A 27,913-nucleotide genomic window follows, 5' to 3' on the forward strand; every position below is an offset into this window, starting at 1 on the left:
AGCCTGAGGCCAGCCCGAGGCCACCCTGAGGCCAGCCCGAGGCCACCCTGAGGCCACCCTGAGGCCACCCTGAGGCCACCCTGAGGCCACCCTGAGGCCACCCCGAGGCCACCCTGAGGCCACCCAGAGGCCACCCCGAGGCCAGCCCGAGGCCAGCCCGAGGCCACCCCGAGGCCACCTTCACCTGACTCGGCCCGTCCAGGCAAGCTTCGGCCCGCCCGGTCACCTCATCGGCCAGACTCCGCTGCTGCACCGCGTGGCGCCACCTAGTGGCTCGGCCCCATCTTTCCACCATGTAGTCGTCCTAAATCTTCCATCTCTTCCAGAGTAAGGAATGGAAAGTATTATATTAAGTATTAATTTTAAAGGAAAGATTAGATAGCGTACATATGTTTGGTTTATCGGATCAAATTGTGGTCATTTGATTTCTTTATTGATTTAAACCATCTAGGAATGCTAAAAGGCTCAACATTAAATGATATAACGTGGGTGATAATTCTAATTAATACACGATTAATGGCATTAAAATGTTTTTTTAAATTACATAAAATAATACAGTATTGATACCGATACTTAATTGTAATATATAAACATTTAGTTGGTTTATTGGATCAAATTTTATTTTTTGATTTAAACCATCGCTGCACCCGAAATGTTGGGGTGCTGAAAGGCTCAAAATCTAATAATAAATAACTAATAATAATTCAAATTATAAATTATTCGTTACATAAAACGCATAAAAGTGTACAATTGTTTTAAAATGACATTAATTCCACAAAATAGGGAATTTACAAAATTCTAATGATATATGATTTTTAATCATCAATTCCTCAAAATTTCAGACTAATAAAAGACTCAAATTGAAATACAATTAATATAAATTTAAACAATAAATTGATTGCCTAAAAATATCAACTAGTACATTATTAATTCCACAGAAAATGTACACGTTTATGAAATTTGAAAAAATATGGAATATGAATTGCATATTAACGAAGTGTTGAAGTCTGAGCAGGAAGTAACAATCCTTCTTAAGGCGTCATAAATAAAAATAAATGAAAAATACACGAGAGTGAAGATCGCATTCCCACCGGACATGACGGAATCTTCCGTTGTTGGAACCCCGTCCCATCAAAACATGGCGGCTGTGGAGTGTTTCAAGTTTGTTTCATGAAACCTTTCGGGCTGTTATGCTGCTCATCACAACCACCGACGGTTCTTTGGCACCAAGTCCTCCAACAATGACAGCAATGACAGCAAAAGCTTGACACCAACATGGAAAAGAAAAGCTCTTACCGGCACGGCGAGTCCTCGTTGCCATACTGGACTTTTGTCGCCCCCCAGTGGCCGTCCTACGTCATACGTCCTACGTCATACGTCCTACGTCATACGTCCAGTTGCATGGAGGGAGCTGTGAATGAATGCCGAAGCTCAAAGCAAAGTCAAGGCTGCCATCTAGAGAACATAAGTCCTTACTTCCTGGGCGGGACTTGGGTGCTTTTCAATTCCTTTTCCAGAAATTGAGTTGGGGAAAATTATATTATTGAAGTTTATTCATATTACTCATCTATTTCTTTCAAATCCAGCATAAATGGCGGAAAACAGCTGTAATTTCAGGAGAATAAAGTCCAAATATTAAGAGAATTATCACAAGAAAATAAGCAATATTATGATGGAAAATAACATCATTTTAGGATTTAGGAGATGTTGCAATAATACGAGGAAAACACCACACGGAATGTTTGGGAAAGTTATAATATGGCAATAAAGAACATTTATGATTGATGAAAAAAATTGCAATATTTGGAAAATGTTTAAAACTCAGCATAAACGGAAAAAAAAATGCTAATTTCACGAGAATAATGTGAAAATATGGAGAAAAAGTGGAGGCAGTTTTATGAGAATAAATTAGTATTATGATAATAATAATAATATCATAATGGTATTATGAGGGAAATCTATGTCATTTTAGCAGCAGAGTTCAAATAGTAAAGAAAGAAAAAATAGTTTGGTTTTTCTAAGTCGGAATATTTGGTGTTGGAATTTTTGGAAAAAGGGTGGGAAAAATGATATAAAATGGGAATAAAATGATAATATTACAAAAAGAACATTTTAAACCAATGAAGAAAGTTGATATGGAATATTTATTTAAAAACGTGGAAAATTGGGGGAAAAAGACGAGTGAAGTTGATTGTAAAACCTTACTTGTATACACGTAAGTATATATACACGTAAGTATATATACAAGTAAGTATATACTTATATATCAGTAAGTTCTTCCCGAGTATGAAGGTTTCCGTGGTTGGGGGGGAGGGGGGGGGGTCCTGTAACAAATGGTGGTGAAAAAGTTCCAAGCTTGTAAAGTCAAACCACATCTCCTCACTCTCGGTGTCAGGAGCCACTCGGGGTGGGGGGCGGGCGGAGGGAGGGGGCGCCCCGTGGGACAGCGTGGTCATGAGCTCACAGGAAGTCTTGCATTCCATCTGAGGGGAGAAGCTTCGTTCGTTCAAGCGATGGCGAGCACGGCTCTCTCTCGCTTCCTCCTCCTCTTCTTCTTCTCCTTCAGCCTCTCGGTGGCGTCCATGAAGAACATCACTTCTTCTTTACTCTCCATCTCCCGCTGGAGGAACTGCAGGGCGGCGCTGTTGAAGCCCATCAGGTCCTGCGTGCGGGAGAAGAAAGCGATGAGGGTGGGGCGGCGGGGGCGTCCGTCTCGCCCGGCGGAGACTTACTCGGATCTCCTGCACTTTGGAGAGCGTGTTGGTGCGAAGAGCATCCATGATGCCGAGCAGCTTCTGGCTGCTGGAGATCTTACCGAAATGAATCCTGGAAAAAAAGACAAGATATGAGGATATGATGTCATGATGATATGATGTCATGATGATATGATGTCATGATGATATGATGTCATGATGATATGAGGTTATGATGATATGATATGAGGATATGATGATATAAGGATATGGCCCTCACTTGAGCAGGAAGAAGAGGCATCGACACACCAGCTCCACGTCCAGGCCCTGCTGGATGAAGTCGTTGAAGAGGTCCAGCAGCTCGGGGACGTACGGGAAGGGCAAGACCATGAGGGACACCTCCAGCTCGCTAAAAACACACCACAGCATCAGAACCCAGTGTCTGGTTTTGGGAAGGTGGGGGCGGTCACGTGACCTTGGGGCGCCGTCTCACCTGGAGCGGACCTTCTTGATGACGTCCAGAACGTAGCGGGACGGCTAGAACGGCACCACAGATCTTATGAGTGGACTCAATGCTTCAGGAGGTGAACATTAGAATGCGGAGTGGGACTCACAGACACGTTGCCAGAGGCTGCCAGGATGGGGTTGGGCTTGGGGGGCGCCAGCTGCAGGACAAAGCCACCGTGGTTATAATTAGAATTATCTATACGCTCCACATCTGCCATACGCTCATTTCCCAAAAGTAGGATTCCTCATGGATGAATGTGACGTTGTGGTCACCTGGGGCGGTCACCTGGGGTGGTCAGAGACATAACGGGTTTCCCACCTCTTTTCCGGCGCTCTCACAAGCATATTTATGCTCCTCCATCTTCCTGGTCTCTTCCCTGAGGAGCTCCAGAGCCTCCATGATGCGTTCCGCCTGGCACACAAGCACAAACCATCAGCTGGCGTTCATTCCTCAGCTCGGAGTCAGCAAAGCTCGCCGCATGGAGGTCCACCTACAGCCTTCACCGTCTCCACGGTCTTCTTGGCGGCCGGCGCGGCCTCGCCTTGGGTCTCCCCGGGCACCTGGGGAATCACCGTGGAAACACACCATTGGCTAAGGAACACGGTGGGATGACGGGGCGAGGACGACTTCCACTCACCACCGGAGCATCTCCTTTGGCCAGGCTCTCCTCAAACTCGGCTTCTCGAACCTGTCATAAAAACACACACTTGAATAAAAGACGTGTTGCATGGTCCTCCTCCTCCTCCTCCTCCTCCTCCTCCCCCTCACCATCTCCCTCTCCTCCTCGAGGATGATGGGCTCCCTGGTCCTCTCCCACAGGCGCAGGGACTTGTCGTGTGACGACGAGACAAGATGGTCGCCGTTGGGGCTGATGCTCAGACACCACACCTCGCGATGGTGGCCCTTGACGGGGGAAGGAGAGCAACAGTCAGGGGCGGGGTCTGTGGTTCAGGTGGCATCGAGACTGACCTCCAGGGTCTGGATGTGCTCAAACTTGTCGGCGTCCCACTGTTTGATCTTCTTGTCCTTGCCCGCCGTGAAGAACAGATGCGTCTTGGGGACGAACTGGAGGAACATGACGCTGCAGGAAGACACGGGACGTTAGCCAGGACGTGAGAAGATGACCAACTGAGGCTTCCTGACCTGTCATCGTGAGCAAACATGGAGCGGTGACAGTCGCCAAAGTCCAAACCCCAGATCTTCACGTTGCGGTCCGCCGAGCCGGTGGCGATCAGCGTGCTGTCCTGAAATCACGGAGGAACTTTCAGCACACCTCGGGCCGCACGCGTTTCCCAGACGTCCATTTATTTATCTGGCTTGATCCACCATATCTTCTATCTCAACCCAAGCGGTGGAGGCAGACGGCCGCCCAATAATTGTGGTTATGTGTATGATGTTTGAGATGTTTTTAACTTCCAAAAGGCTAAAACCATCAAATGTGGCCTAGGGCGCCACTTCCACCCCTAAAAGTTGAAGCTCCAAACACGCCTCCCACATGAGCTAGATGTTCCTCCACCTGGCGAGTACTCACGTGTGAGATGTCCAGACAAAGCACGGGCAGCTTGTGTCCGTACAGCGACAGGAAGAACTGCGGCGGGACCAAGCAGAGAGGTTTGTTGGGCGAGTCGGGTCACGGGCGGTGAGTCCGTGTGAGCAGACGCACGTACCTTCAGCGTGTCCGTGTAGAAGACTTTGACGGTGCAGTCCAGCAAGGACACGGCGAGGAGCCTGTGGTCGGGAGAGAACTTCACACACAGGACGTCCTCCTCCAGCTGCAACGTGCGAGCGTGGCTCAACGTCAGCCTCCTGCAACACACACGGGTGTCATGGACGGGCGTGGAGACCACATGCAGGACGGGCGTGAGGACCACATGCAGGACGGGCGTGAGGACCACATGCAGGACGGGCGTGAGGACCACATGCAGGACGGGCGTGAGGACCACATGCAGGACGGGCGTGAGGACCACATGCGCGTGGCGCTGGAACCCGCCAAAGGAACGTCCACGCCGACGGGTCGGCTGCCCTTAAGACTATGGAGGAGGTTTACTTACGTCTGCCTGATCTCCTTATCCTTTATCAGCGCAAAGTCCCAAAACTTGACCGTCTTGTCTGCACCTCCGGTCATGATCCCCCTCTACAGGACGACAAACACCAAACCATCACATGACCTTGAGACGCACCTGCATTATTAAGCACTATTAAGTATGCAAATGAGATAAAAACCCTAGTTGTACTGTACCTGGTCTGGGGCCAGGCACAGGGACCACAGGGCTCCATCGTGGGCATCCACCGTCTCCAGGAGGCGTCCCGAGGCCAACTCAAAGATCTGCAGCTTCCCACTCTGACACAAAGCAACATGGTAAGAACATGATAAGAACATGATAAGAACATGATAAGAACATGATAAGAACATGATAAACGTGTGAAGAGAATCCAGTGCGTGTTTCCACAGATGGCGTGGAGGGGGGGGGGGGGGGGGGGGGTACCTTGGTGCCCAGGATGATCTGTCTGTCTCCGGGCACAAAGAGGGAGCAGAGGGCGTACTCGCAGGCCATGGTACGGATGACCTGCAGGGTGGACCTGCAACATCAAACACGGTTAGACTGCATGCAAAGCAACAACCCTGATATGTGGAACTATGAGTCCACCGCAGCCAATCAGAAGTCCTTCTGGAGGATTCAAGAGAGGCGTACCTGTTCCACACTTTGACCGTGTCGCCCGACGCCGACAGGATGGCCAGGTTGTCCGAGCTGAAGGCCAGCGTTCGGACGTCGGTGCGATGGCCGCTCAGAGTCAGACGCGCCACTTTGTCGGCCGCCGGCGTCTTATCCGACGTCTTCAGCCTGTAGGTCTCGATGGTGTTGTTCTGCAGCAGCAGTGCCACCTTCAGCTCGCCGCCGCCGCACATCAGGCAGTCCACCGAGCTGAGGACGTGAAACACGTGAGGACTTCTTCCTGCTGCTCGGACACACGGAGGACTTCGTGCGCACCTGATCTTGGCGGACGCCTTCACGTTGCACAGTCGGATGATCTCGTCCTTCAGCTTCTTCTCCACAACTGGCTCCTCGCCGTCAGCATTCGCTGTTCTGAAGCATAAGTACACGTCACCATCATCATCATCATCAGACACAATATGCTACTTCCTACAACTTCTTCCAGCCACTTGGTTATTCATCATGAGAGCAGCCGATACACCAGATTGGGTCTACGAGATCAAGACAAGACTTGAACGTTCATTTTAATAAAAGTACAATGACAACATATTTCTAACGTCTACTTGTTTCATTTCTACCAGGTTACCTTGCATGCTGACACTCGTCTGCACTCTGTGTGTGCATGCTAGCAGCCCCGCCTCCACCCACCGAGACAAAGACTGTATGACTGACACAAGGGCTCATTCCCACACCAGCATGTGATGCTAAACTAAGCTAACAACGCTAGCTAATTTATGCTCTGTACGAGGAGTTTCGACCAACTTTCACCGGTGTCTTGGGGAGGGGGGGGTATGACCTCACATGACCTCAATTTAACAGTGAATTCCCTTTTCATTAGAAATCATAGGGCCCCAAATCACACCTCCCGCCAGCGGGGGGAGCCCCGCAACAAGCACCTAATCCTACCATCCGCCCAAGGGTGCTTCATTCCTTACTTAGCTGCCTTCTTTTTAGCTTTCCTCAACTTCTTGGCCATCATCTTCTCCACTTCCTGCTCTGACAGCACAGTGAAGAGCTCCAGGACGGAGTCGTTGCCCTGATGGGTCAAAAACACATTTGATGAGAAGTTTGACATGAAGCAGAGCAGCGGTTCCCAAACTTTTGAAATATTGAACAGAATTATGTGATCGATGAAATTTATAATAATTCCTGGTGAAAATGTGAATTTTGCATGGTCACATTTTGATAAAGTTTGACATGAGCACTGATAAATAGATAAGGAGGGGGACCTATGACCTATTTCCACTTTCCTGACCTATAAATGTAGTTGGAATGTTGTATTCTCGGGTTGAACCATTCCAAAGTTTCACTGTCAGATTATGAGGTTTGTGCGTTTGGAAGTGAGCCCTCAGAGAAGGATGGCTCTGTACACTCGCTTTCAAACACTGGTTCTTTGTGACGTCACAGGAAGCCAGACGTCCTTATAAGGGCATGCCAGGTAAGCTTGCCCCCCCGCTCTGCAGCACTCTTTTGTAGAAGGTCTTTATCTTTATCTTACCTGCATGCATGCTAATAAATTGAGGCACAATCTCTGACTGGTTTATAAAAGATGTCCACATCAGTCGGGCCCTCGTCATGATGTCATCTGTGTGTGTGTGTGTGTGTGTGTGTGTGTGTGTATACTCACATGACAAGCGATGACTCTGGCCTTGCTGTCAAAGGTCAGAGACACCACCCTGTCTCTGGCCTCGCGGAGGATGGAGCCGGCTTTCTTACAAGTCAAAATCCGCTAAAAGACAAACATTAAAGTCACATGAAAAGTAAAAAAAAACCCAAACAAACCAAAAACACATTGTACTTACGTCTTCTGGACTGTCGTCCATATGGTCGCCATTCCCGTCGCTGTCGTCCTCCTCCAGAAGAGTTTTCCCCTTCTTCTCTTTAGGCTCGCCCTCAGTTTGTTCCTGCACACAGCACATGCAGACACTACTACTTCCTGTCTGGACGCCGTGCTCCCTAGCGCCTATCAGGGAGGCCTCACCTCCTGCAGGTAGCTGATGTCCCACGCTCTCAGCTCGCTGTCGGCGGAGCCCGTTAACAGACGCTTCTCGCCGTTAAGGAACGCCATGGCCCACACCTGAACACGACACAAAGAGCACAGCGTACATTCATTTATACTCTATATGGCGGCTCACGAACACATGATAATGGGACTGTCTGTGGAGCTGTCTGTTGTCCCGGCAAACAAGTCTGGTGCCAGGTCACGTATAGACAAACAACCATTCCCCCCCACATTCACACCTATGGACAATTTGGATTGGCTGATGAAGCTAGCATGTTTGTTAGCCTGTCTTCTTCGCCTCACCTCACTGCGGTGGCCCATCATGGTCTTGAAGCAGTGCTGCGTGTCCAGGTCCCACCACTTGACAAAACTGTCCTTGGAGCTGTGATGTTGACAGTCCAAGAAAAGCAGCGTGAATGACGCGTCCACGCCTTTATTGGTCAGTGTGTCATGTGATGACGCTCACCTGGTAACCAAGAGGTTCTTGTCCTGAAGGAAGAGCGCCTGAGTGATGACGTCTTTGTGGCCTTGTAGTCGGTACAGCCCGCACTCGTTGACAACGTCCCACACGATCACGTCTGTGTCCTGGATGGGAAATCATTTCATAAAAACGAGGACGTGCCATCGCTTGCAGTTTTAGGACAGCCAGCATTTGGTGTCTGACTTACGTTGGAGCCAGTGACGAGCCGCGCCCCCAGCGCGTCGTAGCGTATGACTGTAACGGCAGACTTGTGGCCATTGAAGGAGACGTTGCTCTCGCCATTGAGCAGGCTGAAGATCCTCACGGCGCCGTCCTCGTACCCCACAGCAATGTGGACACCATCAGGGGAGGGGCACAGAAAAGTCACATTGTGTTTCTGACCCTGAAGGATTAAGACCTGGACAAGCAGAGTGTCAAAAGTTAAATCATCGGTTGTAGAAGTTAATGTCACAACGACACACCTTTTCCGCTTTGCGGGTGTCCCAGATGAAGACGTGTTCGCACGCAGCCACGGCGACATAGCGTCCTCTCTCTCCACCACGGAGCGTCACGTAGGCGATGTTGGCTTTCTGGCTGCCAATCACTCCAAAGACGGCGCCGGAGACGTAGCGCAGGTACTGCTTGGTCAAACCCATGACGCGTGGCCTCAAGGTGGTGCTGTGGAAGCAAACCATTAAGGACACACAATAAGTCAAAGCAGAAACATAGTTATACTGTATACAGTAGTTTGAAAGAAAAAACAATAAAATAAAACATTATTAGCAACATACTTGCAGCATATATCGCTTGAAAACCTATAGTAACGACAAATGGTGACTAGTGGTAATTATTGCCATTATTAATCCGTTTTATGAAGTGTTAATGATAGTACTGTAACACTGCAGTGCTGTTGCTGCTATCTATTATAATATGGCGTGAGTCTGAAAACGACCATATTCAATGTATGTTTTGGGCACCATTCAAGCATCATGAAGTAACTCGTTTTTACATTGTCGTGGTATAAATGACTAGTCATTAATCAATACAAACTCAAATAGTTTCTAGTAGCAACATGCTAACCAACGTTTACATGTTTGTTTAGCTGTACTACACCTCCCGAAAGGGCGGATATCAACGTATTTGGCCAATGGAGCAACTCATTAGATTACTAACCCCGTCCGCCCGGCTATCTCCGTGCAACAAACCGAGACAGTCCTAGACCCCACGTGTTTACTGTTTCCGACTCACTGCGGCTTCTAAATTCGAGTGTACTTAACTATTAGATGTTCCCTACCTTAATGGGAGCGTTACAATGCAGAATGGCAACGAATACGGTTTAGATGTTACTTGACTGGACTTCTTACCCCTGAACGCCGATCGCTGAGCTCGTTTCGCCTTGTGTTGTCGCTCGTGAGTCGCTTCAGGCTCGATTAGTCAATCGCAGAGTCACACTGGCAGAGTTGTCATAGAGCACTCGTGTTTTTTCCAAAAAGGTACTCTACAGTTGCATTGCATTTTAATAACGTTTCTCGAGGGCCAGTCGAAATGAAGTAGCGACAGCAAACTGTTCTCATTGCTTCATCGCTTTCGTTCTATTGCTTTTGTCTGGTGTCGAAACACTGTCTTTCGATTGTGACTGCGGGTGGGTTTGAAAGGAAATAACTCATTGTAAACATGTTTAAACACGTTTTTGTGCCATAGATCCTCTTTTCTAATTTCTGCGAAAAGACGATAAAAGCAGTCACTTCCACAAACGTGACAAAGCGGATGTAATAGTCAGCTGACTGACAGTTGAGACGATGGGATGTGTCAAACCACATAACATAAGACACAGATGCTCGTAAAATTAAATGTATTTCAAACTGCCATACGAGCACATGATTATAGTTGGTTCGGGTGGGTTGGGGGGTTAAAGTCACAACTACAACTTAAATACAATAAGTACTTGTACCGTGTACGATTAGATAATTATGCACACGATATTTCACAGGTTATTCTAAAGCTAAGCATATTAATTTGAAATCCAAAACCGGATGTAGTAGGGGGTTTCCGAGTGCTTTGAAGTGACACCGACACGACTACTAGCGTGACTGCTAACTGTAAAAAAGCGGATCAAAAAGCACTTGAAATGTTCTTGTTCTTGTGTTACTTTGGGAAAACATAAAAGACCTCTGCTAATTTTGAGTGTCTAATGAGGATTGAGGTTTGTTTTTATTTTGACGTGGACAGCGTTAAGGTACGTGAATGTCAACTTTTACATTTCACACCGGATATTTTCCGTTTGATATTTTTAAAAAGCAGGTATGATTATTTATTCGAGGAAATATAAAATGATGCCTCGGCTGGTGTGCGTGTTATCTAAGAGTCAAAACAGTGATAAATAAATTTGCTAAAAATTCAATTTGATGATGATAATGTTGATCGATTTTCAACCGGTTATTTGGTTTAAACTGTTTAAAATGTTCAAGAATTTATTGGAATGAAATGGACATAAGACGTTTTGCATTTTTTTCCAAGATGTTAAGTCATACAGGAAACAAAATGATGTTTGAATAGGGTTGAACATAATGAGGCATTGTGCAGTATTCCTAAAAGTACTTTATGTGTAAACTCCATCTTCTAGAACTGACAGTTCTCACCTTCGCACCTGTCTTCCTTTCCCAAACGCTCATCCTTAGCACTCGCAGGGAGGCGTGAGCCTGGACTACCCGTAGGGATGGATCCTCTGGGCGCTCGCTCCCAGTTTGTGGACATCCAGACCCTCCCCACTTGGCAGGAGATGCTGGGTGAGGACGGCGTGCAGATGCCGCTGGACCCGAATGACAGCCTGCTTCACCAGCAGTCCTTCACCTCGCCCTTCCCCTTCAGGCCGGACATCAACCGCAAAATCGTCCTCTTGTGAGTCACTTTGGCACGACGGTTGCTTGGTCATCACTGATGAACGTACTTTTTTAGGCAAAACATAAACATCAGGTGAACATCCACTCCATGATTGGCCTAATCGGAAGTTTGAAAAATGAAAATAGACTGATTGATAGACGTAAGGAAGTACCCAAGTCCAAGTCCTGATAGTCCATAATGAGTGCCAGCTGTCAGATGCAACAACTTGTTTGGATGAGGTTGGCGCTGTAAAAGAAGTTAGGAATGGCTCTGAACGCTTGGTTTCAGAGAGGCTCCATTATCTGGGCATGCCCTGTACAAGCTGAGTGGGACCAATCACAGTAAAGTGGGCATGCCCGGAGGCGGGCCGTGCGTGGAATAAATTGAAACAGGCGTATTGGAAATCCAAGGAAATCCAGCGGGAATCCGGCTTTGTGTGCGGGTTATTGTGTGTAGCTGCTCTATAGGTGTCCACAACTCAATACAAAGGGCCCAAAATGAGCATAATAGGTCCCCATTGTCTGGAACAGGGCTGAGGTGTTGATCTAATTTAGTAATCTTTTCATTTTGCTGGAAAAGCTGGAATAGTTCCAACAGTCTAGCAAAATATTTACCATAGGATTCATCAGCCTTGCTTTAATATTATATGACATTGTTTGTAATCCTTTGCATTGTTTTGAAAGTGTAAGGTAAATTTGCAAAATGATGCTGGTCATGGTTAACTAGCTCGCAGCTCATTCGATAAAGACGGCGAGAATCCGGATTGAATTGCATCTCGGCGGGATGTATGGAAAGTGCATCAACATTATGATTCATCCATTTGCCATTTCTAATTATATCAGATTGTTTACATTTGTTTACATGTGAAAACGGATGATTTAGTTTTTTGTAGGACCTTTTGGAAGAAATGAATGACCAAAAAACTGAGGTTCCACCGCATTTTGAGGATTATTTGTTGAGTGTCTGGTAGAGTTGCCGACCTTTGACCTGATTGTTTGAGTCAAATTTGCAAGAACGTTCACAAATAATTGTCAGCAATCGACCTGGAGGTTAATCGTCAAGGTGGTGAAGATTCTGCTTCCATTTGCTGATTCCCAGACCGAATTCCTCATTGTGGAAGACCACATGATCCGTCTGGAGCTTCACTCTGAGTGCCTCTTTTGTTGCCGCCACTCTCCTGTTCCCGGGTTTAGCGCTCCCCCAGGAGCGCTGGCATTCCTACCGTGCTAACGTGACGGCCGTGTCACCCACCTCGAGGCCTTGTGACCTTTCAAATTGTGCTTATTGAATGAACGCCAACGGACCGACTTCCTGATTTCTTTTTTGGAATTTATTACATGTTTCTCACATACCCGCTGGAGTTTGCATGTTCTCCCTGTACATGCGTGGCTTTTCTCCGGGTACTCCGCTTTCCTCCCACATTCCAAAAACATGTTAGCTTTATTGGCCACTCCAAATTGTCCATAGGTATGAATGTGAGTGTGAATGGTTGTTTGTCTATATGTGCCCTGGGATTGGCTGGCCACCAGTCCAGGGTGGGATAGGCTCCAGCATGCCCACGACCCTAGTGAGGATAAGCGGTACAGAAACTGGATGGATGGATGTTTGTCACATTTAACCCTGCACTATATGTACATATACATATACATATACATATATATATATATATATATATATATATATATATATATATATATATATATATATATATATACTATAGCTGTACTGCTCACCGCCATTAGAGGGTATTCTTATGCTTGTGTTGCCATAATAATGTATCAACGATTATCGTGCAGCACCGGCGATGTGGCGCTGTTGAGCTGCACCGCCATCACCAACACCAGCAACGAGCTGCTGACTGACAAAAACGGCGTGTCGGAGCGCATCCATCAGCTGGCGGGGCCCGAGCTAAGAGACGAGCTTCTCAAACTGAAAGGTTTCTGTTCTCGGTCGTTGACGCTCAGATACGTGCAGGTGGTGTGACCGCCGGGGGGGTGGGGGCCTCTGCCGGGGTTTTGTGTGCAGGGTGCCGCACGGGCGAGGCCAAGCAGACCAAAGGCTTCAACCTGGCGGCGAGGTTCATCATCCACACGGTGGGGCCAAAGTACAAAGCCAAGTACAGGACGGCGGCGGAGAGCTCGCTGTTCAGCTGCTACAGGAACATCCTGCAGCTGGCCACGTAAGCTCCGCCGCAGCTTGTTGGGGCTGTTGGTCAGCTTCGGGAAATCAAATGATTAGAAAGCTCATGATGGGGTCTCTGGTGTCGCCAAGGGAGCAGTCCATGGCGTCCGTCGGCCTCTGCGTGGTCAGCACGGCCAAACGAGGGTACCCGCTGGAGGACGCCACACACATAGCCTTCAGTAAGACGCAAACGTGCATCACCTCATCATATCGGAACATTGCAAAAGAGCAGTGAGATGTCAGAGCTGGGCTTTCCAGAAGCATAAACACCACTTGTGGCCACAATGGGTATTACACCAGCTGCTTTGGTGTCCCCAGGAACAGTACGCAGGTTCCTGGAGAAGCACGGAAGCAGCATTGAGGCGGTGGTGTTCGCCGTTTCCGACTCAGAGGAGGTTTGACCATCTTCACTGTTCATCTGCAGACGTTGTAGAGAAGACGTGTACCGTGTCTTTCCCCAGCCTGTGTACAAGAAGTTGCTCCCGCTGTACTACCCTCGCTCTGACGAGGAGGAGAGGGCGTGTCTGCCCCTCATCCCGGCTGACATCGGCAACTCTGAAGGTGAACCCGTCGTACCGGAGAGGCAGATCCGCATCGCAGAGAAACCAGGAAGCCTGGAAGGTAGGCATCATTGGGAGCATCTGCGCTGTGCAGCATCCACATCCACATCCACTGAATGGGATGAAGGGCTGAATGGGAGCGTACCCCACCCTGCCGTTTGATGTCGTGTAAATGTGAAGCTCAACCAATTGGAGATGAGCAACAATACGTGACTAAAAGTCACGGTAGAGACGAAAAGTAATACATGCACCAATAAAAATGCATGTTTATGACACCCATACTGTGTGCTCTAAAGATATAAAAAGAGCTAAAAAGAGGCAGCTAATAACTACACGTAATGGGACGCACCTTTTTGCCAAGAAAGCCCCCTATTAGAACACCCCCAACAAGGTTTATATCCATGATGCATTCATGTTCACGTGGGTATTTTGAATTGATTTCAAATAGCAGCATCCATCTTCTCACAAAGTCTTGGCCAGCCAATCACAGGGCTCCCACACAGAAACGCCCGAGCAGGGAAGTTAGCGCTAACCACTCGGCCATGCGGCCCACATAGCCTCACAACATGGCCGTCGTCACAGCATTGACAAGGGTTGGCGCACAAACGAGAGCACGCTTGAAGCTGCAGCCAGTCAAGGAGCCAGTCAAGAGGGTGTTTTTGGGGGGGGGGAGTGCTAGGAGAACATCTGGACGCATACACACACGCACACGCAGTAATTGAGCCGTGACATGACTAATCTGAGAACACGCTATTTCCCCGAGAGCAGCATCTTTCCATCCCGCATAAACGCCACTTCTCTATTTTCCACGTAGACGATTCCGAGGAGGACAACCTGGAGTCGGACCTGGGGCAGGTGGGCAACCACGCCTTCGCCCGCATGGAGGGCGACGTGGACAAGCAACGCAAGCTGATCCTGCAGGGCCACATGTCGGAGGCGGCCGTGCAGAAGCAGCACCAGAGGAAGTAAGACCACCAAGAAGAACACGCAGCCAAAGCGTCCAAAGTTGGGGCGATGGGCCTCGTTTGTTGGATGGATTGGCTTTACTGGCTTTACTGGTTTTCTTCAGCTACAACCGATGGCTGTGTCGAGCCAGAGCGGAGGACCTGTCAGACGTCGCCGCACTGAAAGCGTTGTATCAGACAGGCGAGTGATGCTTCATGGTTTACTTTACTTTGATGGCCAGCAGGGGGCGCTGTTGCTACGCATTATGATCCCGTCCCTGCACCATTCATTCATTCACTTTCTACCGCTTATCCTCACGAGGGTTGCGGGGTGCTGGAGCCTATCCCAGCTGTCTTGTGGCGAGAGGCGGGGTCCACCCTGGACTGGTGGCCAGCCAATCCCAGGGCACATATAGACAAACAACCATTCACACTCACATTCATACCTATGGACAATTTGGAGTGGCCAATCAAGCTAGCTCGTGTGTCTCCAGGTGTGGATATGCGTGGACGGACAGTGATGGTCGTGGTGGGAAGAAACATTCCAGTGACCCTCATCGACCTTGAGAAGGTGGGACAATGCGTTTATGTTTTTATGATGTATTCGTCATTCCATATTTGTAAGGGACACTCGGCATGCAATCAGATTATTGCCAACAAAATATGCCAAAGGTATTTTGTTGGCGTGCAGGCCCTGCTGTACTTCATCCACGTGATGGACCACATCGCGGTGAAGGAGTACGTGATGGTGTACTTCCACACGCTGACGGGCGAACACAACCACCTGGACTCGGATTTCCTCAAGAACCTCTACGACATCGTGGACGCCAAGTGAGTCTGCTTTGGCTTCCCGTCGTCATCATCATCATCATCACATACTAGGATGAGGTGACGACTTCAGCAGAAGGCAAAAGTATTGGGTCACGTGGCATTCCACCCTACAGGAAGTTAAAAGTGAAGAAAACACGGAGTTGCTCCACGCTTTGAAGCTCTAACGGCTTCCACTGGGTCTGTTGGACGCACCTCAGACCTTCACTTGGCCCTCAGCTCCTTCTTCTTGAAGTGGAGTTCCACTTGTCAGTTCCAGGGGTCCATGCCGCTCATGATTCTGTCGAGGCTTTGGCAAAAGGAGAAGGAGCCGTAAAAGCTTTTCCTGAAAGCATCTTCATGGAGTATGACTACGCTTTGGACCAGAGAATGGTCCCCTTGAGAATAAGGAGAAGACAAAAAAAAGCTCGTTTTTTCTTGTTACTATAGAAAAAAGACGTGATAGTGAGATTTCACAATGGTTCCTTTGTTTGTGAAAACACTTACTAGCGCTCCTGTGCTATCCCGCTGTGCTCGATGCTAGGCTTATTCTTCACTTGGTGGTCCTTTTAAAGCACCTTGCAGGCCCAGCAGGCCCAGCAGGCCCAGCAGGCCCAGCAGGACGTCGTCATTATTCCGCTGTTAACTAGCAAGTCCGACCATTGTGTGTGTTTCACGTTACGTGCCAGGATCTCCTCTTCCGTGAATACACGAAAACCTAGCATGGACTTGCCTCGGCTCTCAGCGGCCGGCAGATCCACCTTCCTTTCACTTGGTTCCGGCCCAGTCGCCAGCAGACGCCGGCCGAACCCGGCCAAGTTCAAGCCGTTCCGCCCATATGGTCTACGGTTTAGCATGTGAGGCAGGGTTCTCCAAACTTTTTCCATTGAAGGGCCCAGACTGAAGCACTGGGAAAGCACTGGGAAAGCACTGGGAAAGCACTGGGAAAGCACTGGGAAAGCACTGGGAAAGCACTGGGAAAGCACTGGGAACGCACTGGGAAAGCGTAGACCTCCACCAAGCGCCATCGTTCCCCCATACTTTGATTCATAACAAAATAATAATAATCCTACACTTTTTTGGTCAGTCTTTGATGTTGGAAACTTGTCCAGGTTTTTTCCAAACGCTTTGGCCGTTTTTGTGGCGTTATATACACAAATGGTGAAAATGGTCCTATCTCCCAATGTTAAAAGATTCCTGGACCCAGACGGTGAACCGGATCAGCACCAAGATTTCATTCCTGAGAATATCATCCATATCCGTTGAGAACTTTTCCACGTATTTTGAAGACAACCAGACTAACAAACATAACCAAGCATTACCTCCACACTGTGCTTGGCGGAGGTAATGAAAGGAAGCTCATGAAGATATGCCGAGATGTTATTTATTTCAAGAAAAAAAATGCCTGAATGTCACATTATTTTATTATTATTATATGACTTTATTGTTATAATATTTAGACTTTATTGCCATGATATCTCAATCCTATTTACTAGAGCACGTCCTCGTTGTCTCGCAGGTTTAAGAAAAACCTGAAGGTCTTCTACTTTGTCCATCCAACATTTCGCTCCAAGGTAAGGCCCATTTGGCATTCTCACATGGGAATCGTGCCAAGTCGACCAATAGGAGCTGAAACAGGTCACATGACCCTCTGGCCTCCAAACCCCCCCCCAGGTGTCCACGTGGTTCTTCAGCACCTTCAGCGTGTCGGGCGTGAAGGAGAAGGTGCGCTACCTGGACAGCCTGCAGCAGCTCTTCACCTGCATCAGGCCCGAGCAGATCGACATCCCGCCTTTCGTCCTGGAGTACGACGCCCGGGTGAGAACGCAACACGGCAGGTGGCCACTAGGGGCGGTCAAGTCTATTTTGGAAAAATAGGGGTGTCAAATTATGAATTATGAATTGTGATTCATAGTTAACTCACAATTAATCGCAATCAATCGTAGGTAGAAATATGTTTTTATCTGGAATGAGTTGGGATTCTCCGATGGATGTCCACAGATGAGTACGGTCCCATTTCCGTAAAAATGACGGAATCAGCTTATGCCCATAAATGCCTCTCAAAGCCAGTGACAAAAGCCGAGCGTCGTGTGGCGGGAACATGACAACGCAAACGTGACATGACCGTGTACGCGTCACATGGGCGTGCCAACACGTACATTGAGCCGACATGTAACACGCCTATTTCCTGTATTGCCAAAAAAGCAATGTGGTTAGTTTGGAGCTTTTTTTTGTCCCCCGGGGATGTGAATATCAGGATTTCCTCCAGGATTTTTCTGAAGTGGCGTTGGGCGAAATAGGATGAGACGACAAAATGGCACATTTTTAACGACTTATTTATTCCCGTATTTACCCGTTTCAACGACTAGCAGAACATGACGGAGAACATTGTTCAAGTTGCACTTTATTGACAAAAACACATCATTTGTCCTTAAATACGGGCGTCATGTTTGACTAGAACACGTCTAAAAATACTCCTTGGTGAGGGTTAGGGTGAGCCACATGTTGGAGACCCCCATCTGAAGCGGTCACGCTGTGTCTTCATGTTCACGACGTCACCGGTCTCACCTGGTGAGACCATGGCACCAGGTTGTCGTCCAGCGTTTTGGTGCCCGCCACCAGCCGTCCTTCGTCGTTCGTCCCGCGATAAGCAGTGTGAGAGAGGAACAGCTGAGCTGGAAAAGCGGACTTGGTGGCTTCCTGGAATAGAAGTTTCCACAGATAAAGACGGACTGAATAAGCAGAGTCGGCAGCCAGTTCTCAAAGTGTTTGTAGACCCGTTCAGTCCTGGTTTGGGCTCCTTGTGAGAGTCGGTCTTACGTCCAATCTGGTCTGGTTCTCGCATGTATTGGAACAAGTGATTGACAGGTGTACTTTCATATTCATAAAGCTTCTGTCTCGGAGTCTTTGGGATCTTGCCAGATTAAAAAACGGTCTTGAAGGCAACAGGCCGATGACGATAATTGATGGTGATCCTCAACGCATCACCACGTGCATGCGTGTCTGTTCCAGTAGCGTCTGTTCTTGTTCTTCAACTGGTTCCTGTCCTCCCCATCACAGCTCAACGGACCCTACCAGTCTTCCGGTCTGTGACGCTTTCTCGTGGAGAGACTTGACCTTCAGTCCATTTGTAGCAGATCCGCTACAAGTGTGGATCCTGCATCCCGGAGACTCCAACATCCCATAATATGACACGGTCGTCACGCTGGAAGAAGACGACGATGCAACATGACCGTCCGTCCCGTGTTAGCATCTTAAAATGTTAGCCGTTAGGGGTACTCGCGTCTGGATCGTCACATGTATTTCTTGGCACGGGAAAATAAACATTCCAGCCTCCGTCCCGGAGTCATGGTTAGCAAACGTCGCCAAACACTTCCTTTGTTTTGCCGACTGATCGGATTCCAACCAGCTTTTCTCCAGCGACTGTAAGCATAGCTAGCATCTCGCCGCTTCGGCGTCATCCTGCCAGGTACGAGCGGGGCCGAGCGGGGCCGAGCGGCGCCTTCTCCCGCAAGGCTTCGGGATTCCTGGACCAGATTTATCCTTCTTCACGGAGGAGAGGAGATGCAAACCCAAATTCTTCTGTACTTTGTTTCCCACGTGGACTTGAAGACTTGACTTTGACACAAAAACACTTTGGCACATTCCTCGTGATGACGCAGGCGCCGCCGACAGGTGGTCGGTGCAAAAACAGGGCAGCCGGGTTCGCTAAACGACCACGTGACCACGACTCCGACTCGTCTTCAGTTTATACGCTTGAAAGCGGAGACAACTCAACTCACGGCGTCTGAGTTCCTCCAAGATGTGAAGGTTATTGGCTAAAAGGTTGGCGAGCATCCCCCCCCCCCCAAGGAGCCAAATAGATTTCCTGGAAAGTATCTGCTTTGGGTTTTTACGTTTTTAATTCTTGTTCCTTCTGAAATGTTTTTTATACTCTTGATTAAAATGATCTGCTGTAAAGATTGGCCTGTTTTGTTTTTCTGGTCGACTGACTTGAGTACCGTTACGTTTGTCTCAGGACTGCAATCTATTTGAATAGCTGAATATGCTGTTTAACATCATTAGAGCCCTCTAGACATGAAATAACACCCCTATAGTCACATTCACCCTCCTATTAACCAATACAGTAGATATAATAACACATTAAAAAACCTTCTAAATGCACATTTTGACATTATTAGAGCCCTCTGGACATGAAATAACACCCCTATAGTCACCTTTGCAGTCCCACTACCCACTATAGCAGACATAAGAGAAAATAAGACATTATAAATACCGTATTTGCTGGACTATAATTTGCTCTGGAGTATAAGTGGCATTTTTTGCGGGTTAACCCTAACCCTAAGTCTGGCAACCCAAAGTTTGAAATTGTAACCCAAAACATAAACGCCATCTTGAATCCCGAACTGAAAACCTGAAACCTATCAAACCCTAACCTGAGTTTGAAACCCCAAACCTGGCATGTCAAGCCAAAGCTTACCTTGAAGTCCTAACCTAAACCCTAAATGCTACCTTTTGTTAGCAACTGAAAGCATAACTCGAAAGCGAAACCATTCAGTGAAAACCATGATCCTAGTTTGAAACCCTGCCCTGGTCTTAAAATCCTAAACCCAGTTCAAAACCCTAAACTGGAAACTGTAAAACTGCAGTGAAACCGGAACTCAAGCTAGAAATCCTATCCCAAAACCTAAACCAGTCTGGCCCTGGTTGGAGACCTCCAACCAAGTCCGATGTAGGAACTCTAAAGCTCCACCAGAGGTTGAAAAGGTGACCCACGTTTGAAGAAAGAACGGGTTGTTTTGCTGTTGAGTGCTTGTGAGAAGTCCTTGATGCGTGTCGAGGTGCGGCGTCTCTGTTTCGGCCACGTGTCACCTGGTCCTCAGACGCTTGGTGCAGGTCTTTGCTCCCACCGAGGGCCACTCCATTAGGGACGCCGCCGAGTACGCAATGGCCACCGTTTTTAAGTGTTGAATTGAGTTTGGATCTTTTGTCAAGTCATTCATAGCACAACAAACGAGACGCCCCTTCTTCTTGGGAAAGGACGGGTAAATGACACCCTTGTGTTTCGGGACCCGGGGCGCCTCACCGGCCCAGGAAGGCCCCACCTTCCCCTGCGTCAACATGAGGACACGGTGCGGACAACCAATGTTGACGTTGCACAGGAACGCAACCACTGATCAATTAGGGATGACATCACCAACGCTATGGATGATAGTATTCATGTATTCAGTATTCAGTATTCATGTACATTCCAATACATGGAATATTCTGGCGATACGATTCACCTTCTTCATGATGCGATACGATAATCATTTAGTTCAAATCAATGCAATCCGATATGATGATATGATATGGTGCAATTCTTGTGATATGATGCAATTCAACATGATGCAAATAAGCAAAGGGAAAACTGGAATTCCATATGTTCCTACAAAAAGTATTTGGCTTTATTCCTTCTAGGCACTTGGCAGTAAATTCTACTAAAGTGCTGTTAGTATTTTTTACCATGCACCCCTTCTTCATCATTCTTTTTGCCATCTTAAAACAGCAACAACTTTTGAAAAGCAAACTTTCCTCCCACTTTCCCGTCTTGATGTATTCCCACTAGCAGTGGTTCAGTGGTGGAGTCAAACTGTTACAATAATTACTGCTGTAAAAAATACAGTACAGCAACAACGACAAAGTTAAAGTGACACTTTGAACAGCGGAATGAATGTTTGTTTATGTTCCTGTCTGCTAACCATACTGCTAATATGAAGGAGCTAGCAGCTAGGCTAATACCGTAGTGGGGGGCAGAAAGGAAAACAACTTCTACCCTCTTAAATTGGTTCCAAATTCAGGAAGAAGCCAACTTTGCTGTTCTAATAACACTCGTTCAGGGGGGGGGGGGGGCACTTGTTTGGAGGGGGGGTCAAATAGCTCCTGGACAATTAGCAAAGCAGGAAGATCCACTGACCTGATTTGTTTGGTTCTTCCCCGGTGTCCGACCAGGAAGTGGGGGGGGGGGTTGACTTGTCCGTGTTGGGGTGTCCCTTTGGGGGGGGGGGGGGTTAAATATAGAAAGTTCCTCGCTGCTGCTTGCTACGAAGGTCCATGCTGTTTTACTAGTAGTTGGATGTTCCTCACGGCTTCCGTCCGTATTCAATACAAAAGGCCAAATAATGATGGTGCATTCATGGCCCCTGGGGAACAGCATATGGGGTGAAGTTGAACATGAATAAAACGGCGCTTGCATCAGATTTTACCGATACCCACAAACGCATCGCGATGAATCTGAATCTAGATTTCATCCATAATGAGCCGACTCCAATCGCGCGCATGCGCATCGATGTATGGATTAATAGCGATTATTTTCCACACCTTTAGTGTGGACCCCGCCTCTCGCCCAAAGACAGCTGGGATAGGCTCCAGCACCCCCCACCACCCCAATGAGGATAAACGGCGTCATCTGATTATCATTTTGGCACGTGACTGCTTTTTAAAGGGGCGTGGCCTCCCATGCGAAGCAGTTGTCAGTCATGAAGGCAGGTCACGTGTCCATTGAAAACACGTTGGGGACGCGCGTGTGTGAAAGTGTTGTGTTTCCATGGTAACCCAAAGCGGCAAGCTCAGCAGCCGTAAAATGTTTTAGTGGCTCCGGGGGTGGTTCGATACCCCGCTGCACGGCGCCTCGCTGCTCGACACTTTACATGGCGTAATGATTCCCGGAAGACTGGAGGGTGGATCCACGGTTGGATGCCCCGTACGTAGTCCAACTGGATGGACAGTTTTAACCACCCTAGTCCTCTAAACCGAACCCAAACCCTTAACCTTTCCATACAACTTTCTTACTTGGATTCTGACTTTGTTCAGACGCTATGGTCTCATTTTTGGAACATTAAAACTTTATTTTTTATAAACTTATTTTTATGCTAAAATGCCATTTTTCCTGAGCTTATTCTGCTTTTTTCTTTTCATTTTTTGGACACCCCATGCTAAACCATTGAAGCTAAATGCAAGTTTCTCCATGTCCGACTGAAAAGTCAAGTTGGGTCAGAGGTCGTGTTTGCCAAGAGAGCAGTCACATGACCTCAGGAAGAGGAGAGCGATGGTGTTGCATTCAATGTCTTTATTCATCATTTCCTCTTCAGGCATATTTTCATCCACAAGGAAAAAGTCCAACGAGGTCAAGGTGCCGACAAATGAGGAAAGAAAAAAAATGTCATCATCACCGTCATCAATGCGACAAAAGATCTTTTTTTCTTGTCCTATTTTTACAAAATAATCTCAAGATTGATACATTTCATAATCTCACACACACGCACACGCACACACACGTTCATCAACACAAATCTGCTGCAAAGAAAAGAAAATGATTCTTGAGAAAGTCCTCTCGGCGTTAAGACTTGAACGTCACACACGTGTCGCCACGGACCATCCACCCACGCCACGGCGCCACCGACGCCAGTAGCGAAAAATGTAACTACGACGAGTTTACAGCAGAAAAATAAACAAAAGTCGCTGACATCCTCACTTTTTCTCCCAAAGGGCATTTAACCCTGACGACCGTCTGACAGGCACGCTGGACACAAGTGGAAGCTATCGCCATCCTCGGCGGCAAAAACACCCCAAAAAGCTCACCAAGGCAGTCTGGGGTGGGGGTGGGGGTTGCCATCCCAATCCTAAGGCGGCGCCATCGCACAGAAACCGCTGCCCAACCAGGAAGTGAGCCCCAGCAGGATGATATCGGCTAATCTGCGTACCCGACAGGACGCATGCCAAGGTCGCGCCAAGCTAGCCAAGAAGCTTTGACGAGCCACAGCGAGCGCTCGGGGGGCGCTCGGGGGCGCTATACAACGATTACGCCTCGCTAAAAAACACAACAGGTTCCGTCCCTGAGCAGTGAGCTATTTACATTCCTCTCAGGGTGGGGCCAACGCCACCAGGGGGCGCAGCAGGGGGGGGCAAAAAAAACAAAAACAAACTTCAAACCAAAAGAAAATAAAAATGCGAACTGAAACGGGGGGAGGTCAGAGTGTCCAAACTAAGCAACAAAAAAGGACTTCCTGGGCCGGGCGTCATATTTCATCATTTATAATTCATAATTCACATCATTCCAAAATGACGGTGCTGCCGGTTATCTGCCGCAAACACCGTTCCGAGAAACGGATGGACTGCGAGGGGCTCAGGCGGGGGCGGCAGGCGGGGGCGGCACACGGGGTTGGTGACCCTTGCGTAAGTTATTTCCCGACAGGCTCGGCCCCAACTGCCGCCCATCACTGCCAAGCGTGGCTAAAATGATGAGCTAATAATAACAATGGCGTGATGTCATCATGAGGGGGCGGGGCTTGAAGCCACGCGTCAGGCCAAAAGGGCCAACATGGCAGCCAAGTGGCGCACCGGCCGCCTGGCCCCATGACCACACATGGGTTCCAGAAGGCAGCACGGAGGGGGGGGTCTAATTATAGCGGCAGCAGGGGTCCAGTTTCAGGTGCGCCCACCCTGCGTGGCCCATCATCGCGTGGCCCCTGCAGAGATAGTTGAATACAAGACAGAGCGCCCACTCTGCACTGGAAAAGAAAAAAAAGAAACCAAAGTAAATTTTCCTTTTGGCCCAAAAGCAGCCCCCCCCCCCCCCCCAGCCCAAACTTGGCACTTGGAACTTTTTCAACTTTTTTGTCATGCATTGAAGGCGGCATCATCATCACCACCACCACCACCATCATCATCATCATCATTACATCAAAAGATGTAAAAATGACTTTTCCGGGCGGGAATGACAAAGAGGAAGTTCAGTGCGGTTCCTCCAGCAGCAGCATGGGCGGGGCAGGGCGGGGCGGGGCGGGGTCGCGTCAGTTGCAGGGCAGCCACGTGGGAATGTTCTGGTTGGCCACGTAGTAGTTGCTGAAGTTGTGGTCGCGCACGTACGGCGCCGGCTGGTAGTAGCATGTGACGCAGGAGGCGTCGGGGATGGCGTTCTGCTCGGCGAGCACGCGGAAGGCCATGAGGGAGATGAGGTGCAGCGTCTGGCGGCGCTCGTGGCCCATGAGGCACACGGTGCTCTCGTTGACCACGCGGCGCAGGATCATGAGGTAGTCGTACTTGCTGGCCTCCTCGCCCACAAAATGGCTGTGCAGGTACGCCTCCACCTTGCGCTGCTGCTCGCCGATGTCGGGGAAGTCGATGAAGAAGCGCGAGCACATGTAGCGCTCCAGCGCCTTCAGCTCGTCCTCGCTGGCGGGCCGGAAGTCCCGCACCAGCAGGTTGCAGTACTTGAGCAGGCCGCCGCCGCGGATCTCCTCGGGCCGCTTGGTGGCGATGAGCTTGTCGCGGAGGTGGCCCAGCGCCGCCTGGAAGTCGCCGTACATGCTCTCGCCGCTCACGGCCGGGTGGAGCGTGGGCGTCATGGCGGCGGCGGCGTCCTCGCCGCGGTAGAAGGCCAGCATGGAGTCCAGGACGATCTGGAAGGAGTCCACGCTGAACTCGAACTGGCGGCGGATGGAGTCCACAAACTTGAGCTCCACGTTGCGACCGTCGTTGTTGGAGAGCGAGATGAGGCTCCAGCGGTCCTGCTCCGTGTTGACCTTGACCAGTTTCTGCACGTAGGCCTCCTTCAAGGTCATGGGCGTGATCTTCTCCTTGTTGACGCCCTCGGGCAGGAAGTCCAGCAGGGTGGCCAGCACCACGTCGCGGATGAGGCGGAACTCGGCCTCGTGCGGCAGGTCCACCCTGAAGATGACGTCCAGGTCCTTGTAGCTCCAGCCGATGTCCTGCACCAGCACGTGGCTCGCCGTGGAGCCGTTCAGACGCACGTCCTTCACGCCCACGCCGCTCAGCGCCAGGCTGGAGCGCACCCGCGCCACAATGTCCTTCAGGCGCACCTCCAGCGTGGGGAAGTTGCCGCGGCCGTGGACGGGGACCACCTCGCTCAGGACCTCGTCCAGGCGACTCACTTGCTCCCACGACAGGACGCTGACGCCGCTGCTGGTTGTCTCCTTGGCGGCCATCTTCTTGCTGCGTTTATTTTACCTGGGGGGCAGAAGGACGTCCGTCAGTCACGTGACTTAAACCACCACTGCCCCAAGATACAGCGTGGTTGAGATGCACTTGTGCACATGCGTCAAGGCTCGTGTCACTCATGCACGCTTCTAGTAAACACTCGGGTCACTCATGCACTTTTCTGGTCATCACTCATTCACGCTTCGAGTAAAGACTCGGGTCACTCATGCACTTTTCCAATAAACACACGTCACTCATACGCCTACAATGAACCCTTATGTAGTTTTCCAGTGAAAGAGTCACTCATACATTTACAAGGAACACTTGTGTCACTCATGCACTTTTCCAATTCACTCACACCGATAATAAACATGTCACTCATGCACGCTTCTAGTAAACACTCGGGTCACTCATACGCCTACAATGAACACATGTCACTCATGCACTTTTCCAATAAACACACATCACTCATGCGCCTACAATGAACCCGCATGCAGTTTTCCAGTGAAAGAGTCACTCGTACGCTTACAATGAACACTTATGTCACTCATGCGCTTTTCCAATTCACTCATACACCTATAATAAACACTCATGTCACTCATGCACTTTACAGACGAACACTCGTGCACGCTTCTAGAACACTCATGCCAACTTCCAGTGAACATGAGTGTTACAATCATGCACATTTCTAGTGATTACTCGTGTCACTCGTGCACTTTACTGGTGAACACTCGGGCACGCTTCCGGTGTAACCTCATGTCACTCATACACACCTACAGAGAACAATCATGTCACTCATACATGCCTATAAGTAACACTCAAGTCACTCATGCACTTAAGAGTCGCAGGATGCTGAATATGCAGTACTGCAATGTTCATGTAACAGCAAATATTTCAAATGTGTTTATACATAAAAATGTATCACATGCAAGTATCACAAGAGTTCGTCTTCGGTGAACTGGACGCTATTTTGGACGCTAAACAAGCAGGCAAACGCAAGTCAGGGCAAAAATTTGGCAAAAAGTTTGGCTGTTAACCAAAAAAAACAGTGCCAACCGGGACAGTCGTTAACCGAGGTACCGCCGCACTCCACAGGACACAACATTAGGTACAGCGAGATATGTTCCTAATATTTTGGCACCCGTCTGGAGTCCAAATATTCGCTCCAAGCGTTCAGCTTGACGTGTACGTACTCCAAGCACAAAAATAAACACTGATGTTTGTAGAGGCAGGTGTACCTAATGAAGTGGCAGGTGGCGTGCAGTCACGCGAGCCGTCAATCAAAAGTACGAACACGAACGGCAGTCGGTGGATGGGCCGAAACATGAAACTGTGTCCGATATCCGCGTCGACACGATCTCATCTTTGGGTCGAACGACTGAAAAATAAAAAGGCCAAATCAAAAAGTGGGACGTGAAGAGTGGTGACGCGCGCACGCGCACACAGTTCTAGAAACCTCACGCGCTCTGTGCTTTTATTCTAGAAGTGCTGAGAGAGACACCAAGCGCTCGTTAAAAGTCTTTTTTTAAACACAAAACAATCCATACATCGTAAAATATCAACAGCTAATGTTGAGCGACCGAAGAAGAAACACGAAGCTACAGAGTAAAATAGAAAGAGCAGTGACGTCAGCTCGCTAGCTAGTTAGTTGAAGTGTGAAGTTAGCAAGTTTGCTAGGTAGTTAGTCAGCGGAGTATTTCCGTTCCATATGTCGACCAACGACGGCGAACGACCGCCACAGCTGTTCGCCATCTAGTCTGAAGAAGGGCGGAGTGGGAGCAATCTTTCAAACTCGGCTTTTTCATCACAAAACTTTTACGGTCGCCATTAGCAACCGGACAAGAGATGAAATATACGTACTTTTCCAAAAGAGCTCCCCGTGGGCTGTCAGAGTGTTTGCGGGGGGGTTGGAGGCGGACAGGCAGGCGCAGGATGTTACATGTCCTCGGTGTCCCCAGCCAGCATGAGTCCGCACGGGTCGCCTCTGACGCGGACACTGTGCTCCACCGCCGTTAGCTCGCTCTTTAATGCGTCCTCTTCGACGCCTCGGTGTCAGGTCTTATACGACCGCAGCACGACTCCGAGGTATGCCTCCGCGCCACGATGCAGTCCCCGCTTCTGGGCTCCTCTTTTCTTTTTCTTTGCCATTCTCGGTTGTCTAATAATACTAAAGGTTAACAACAAAC

General features: G+C 48.8%; 3 protein-coding genes across 4 annotated transcripts; 1 reads left to right on the forward strand and 2 right to left on the reverse strand.

The window, feature by feature from the left end:
* Nucleotides 1-1,889: 1,889 nt before the first annotated feature.
* wdr3 (WD repeat domain 3) lies at nt 1,890-10,157 on the reverse strand. The gene is made up of 27 exons (XM_078795169.1): nt 9,742-10,157; nt 8,860-9,055; nt 8,586-8,795; nt 8,384-8,502; nt 8,221-8,299; nt 7,883-7,992; nt 7,718-7,811; nt 7,543-7,644; nt 6,851-6,951; nt 6,192-6,287; nt 5,895-6,125; nt 5,688-5,781; nt 5,441-5,542; nt 5,253-5,335; nt 4,869-5,007; nt 4,733-4,789; nt 4,345-4,445; nt 4,171-4,282; nt 3,970-4,104; nt 3,839-3,889; nt 3,696-3,761; nt 3,520-3,612; nt 3,308-3,358; nt 3,187-3,230; nt 2,974-3,102; nt 2,733-2,826; nt 1,890-2,662 (listed from the first exon to the last, which is right to left on the reverse strand). The coding sequence occupies exons 2-27, from the start codon at nt 9,031-9,033 to the stop codon at nt 2,507-2,509; spliced, it is 2,823 nt and encodes a 940-aa protein (XP_078651295.1). The 5' UTR covers nt 9,034-9,055; nt 9,742-10,157; the 3' UTR covers nt 1,890-2,506.
* A 247-nt stretch (nt 10,158-10,404) lies between these two features.
* Nucleotides 10,405-19,086, forward strand: gdap2 (ganglioside induced differentiation associated protein 2). The gene is made up of 14 exons (XM_058082567.2): nt 10,405-10,613; nt 11,056-11,275; nt 13,054-13,193; nt 13,283-13,436; nt 13,529-13,617; nt 13,757-13,833; nt 13,900-14,059; nt 14,813-14,963; nt 15,068-15,144; nt 15,437-15,513; nt 15,634-15,773; nt 17,269-17,323; nt 17,424-17,567; nt 18,810-19,086. Exons 2-14 carry the CDS (start codon nt 11,094-11,096, stop codon nt 18,840-18,842), a joined length of 1,479 nt encoding a protein of 492 aa, XP_057938550.2. The 5' UTR covers nt 10,405-10,613; nt 11,056-11,093; the 3' UTR covers nt 18,843-19,086.
* A 5,304-nt stretch (nt 19,087-24,390) lies between these two features.
* tent5c (terminal nucleotidyltransferase 5C) lies at nt 24,391-27,828 on the reverse strand. 2 transcript variants are annotated; one of them, XM_078795119.1, is made up of 3 exons: nt 27,588-27,828; nt 26,966-27,105; nt 24,391-25,757 (listed from the first exon to the last, which is right to left on the reverse strand). In XM_078795119.1, exon 3 carries the CDS (start codon nt 25,733-25,735, stop codon nt 24,581-24,583), a length of 1,155 nt encoding a protein of 384 aa, XP_078651245.1. In that variant the 5' UTR covers nt 25,736-25,757; nt 26,966-27,105; nt 27,588-27,828; the 3' UTR covers nt 24,391-24,580. The 2 variants fall into 2 exon arrangements, with proteins under 2 accessions (XP_078651245.1, XP_057938059.2); XM_058082076.2 differs by lacking the exon at nt 26,966-27,105 and having other exon boundaries at nt 27,588-27,821.
* Nucleotides 27,829-27,913: the final 85 nt, after the last annotated feature.

This window comes from Doryrhamphus excisus, linkage group LG12 (genome assembly GCF_037039965.1).
Source record: "Doryrhamphus excisus strain RoL-2023G ecotype Guam linkage group LG12, RoL_Dexc_Guam_v1.1, whole genome shotgun sequence".
Classification (NCBI taxonomy): Eukaryota; Metazoa; Chordata; class Actinopteri; order Syngnathiformes; family Syngnathidae; genus Doryrhamphus; species Doryrhamphus excisus.

What these genes read in the sequence shown, in the direction of transcription:
- tent5c (XM_078795119.1), bottom strand. Translation starts at nt 25,735, where the DNA reads ATGGCCGCCAAGGAGACAACCAGCAGCGGCGTCAGCGTCCTGTCGTGG.
- wdr3 (XM_078795169.1), bottom strand. Translation starts at nt 9,033, where the DNA reads ATGGGTTTGACCAAGCAGTACCTGCGCTACGTCTCCGGCGCCGTCTTT. An exon ending in AAGGCGTCCGCCAAGATCAG is followed by an intron (nt 6,126 to 6,191) that starts GTGCGCACGAAG and finishes TCACGTCCTCAG; the next exon opens with CTCGGTGGACTGCCTGATGT. An exon ending in GATAAGGAGATCAGGCAGAC is followed by an intron (nt 5,008 to 5,252) that starts GTAAGTAAACCT and finishes TGTGTGTTGCAG; the next exon opens with GAGGCTGACGTTGAGCCACG.
- gdap2 (XM_058082567.2), top strand. Translation starts at nt 11,094, where the DNA reads ATGGATCCTCTGGGCGCTCGCTCCCAGTTTGTGGACATCCAGACCCTC. An exon ending in AACATCCTGCAGCTGGCCAC is followed by an intron (nt 13,437 to 13,528) that starts GTAAGCTCCGCC and finishes GGTGTCGCCAAG; the next exon opens with GGAGCAGTCCATGGCGTCCG. An exon ending in CGCCACACACATAGCCTTCA is followed by an intron (nt 13,618 to 13,756) that starts GTAAGACGCAAA and finishes TGGTGTCCCCAG; the next exon opens with GAACAGTACGCAGGTTCCTG.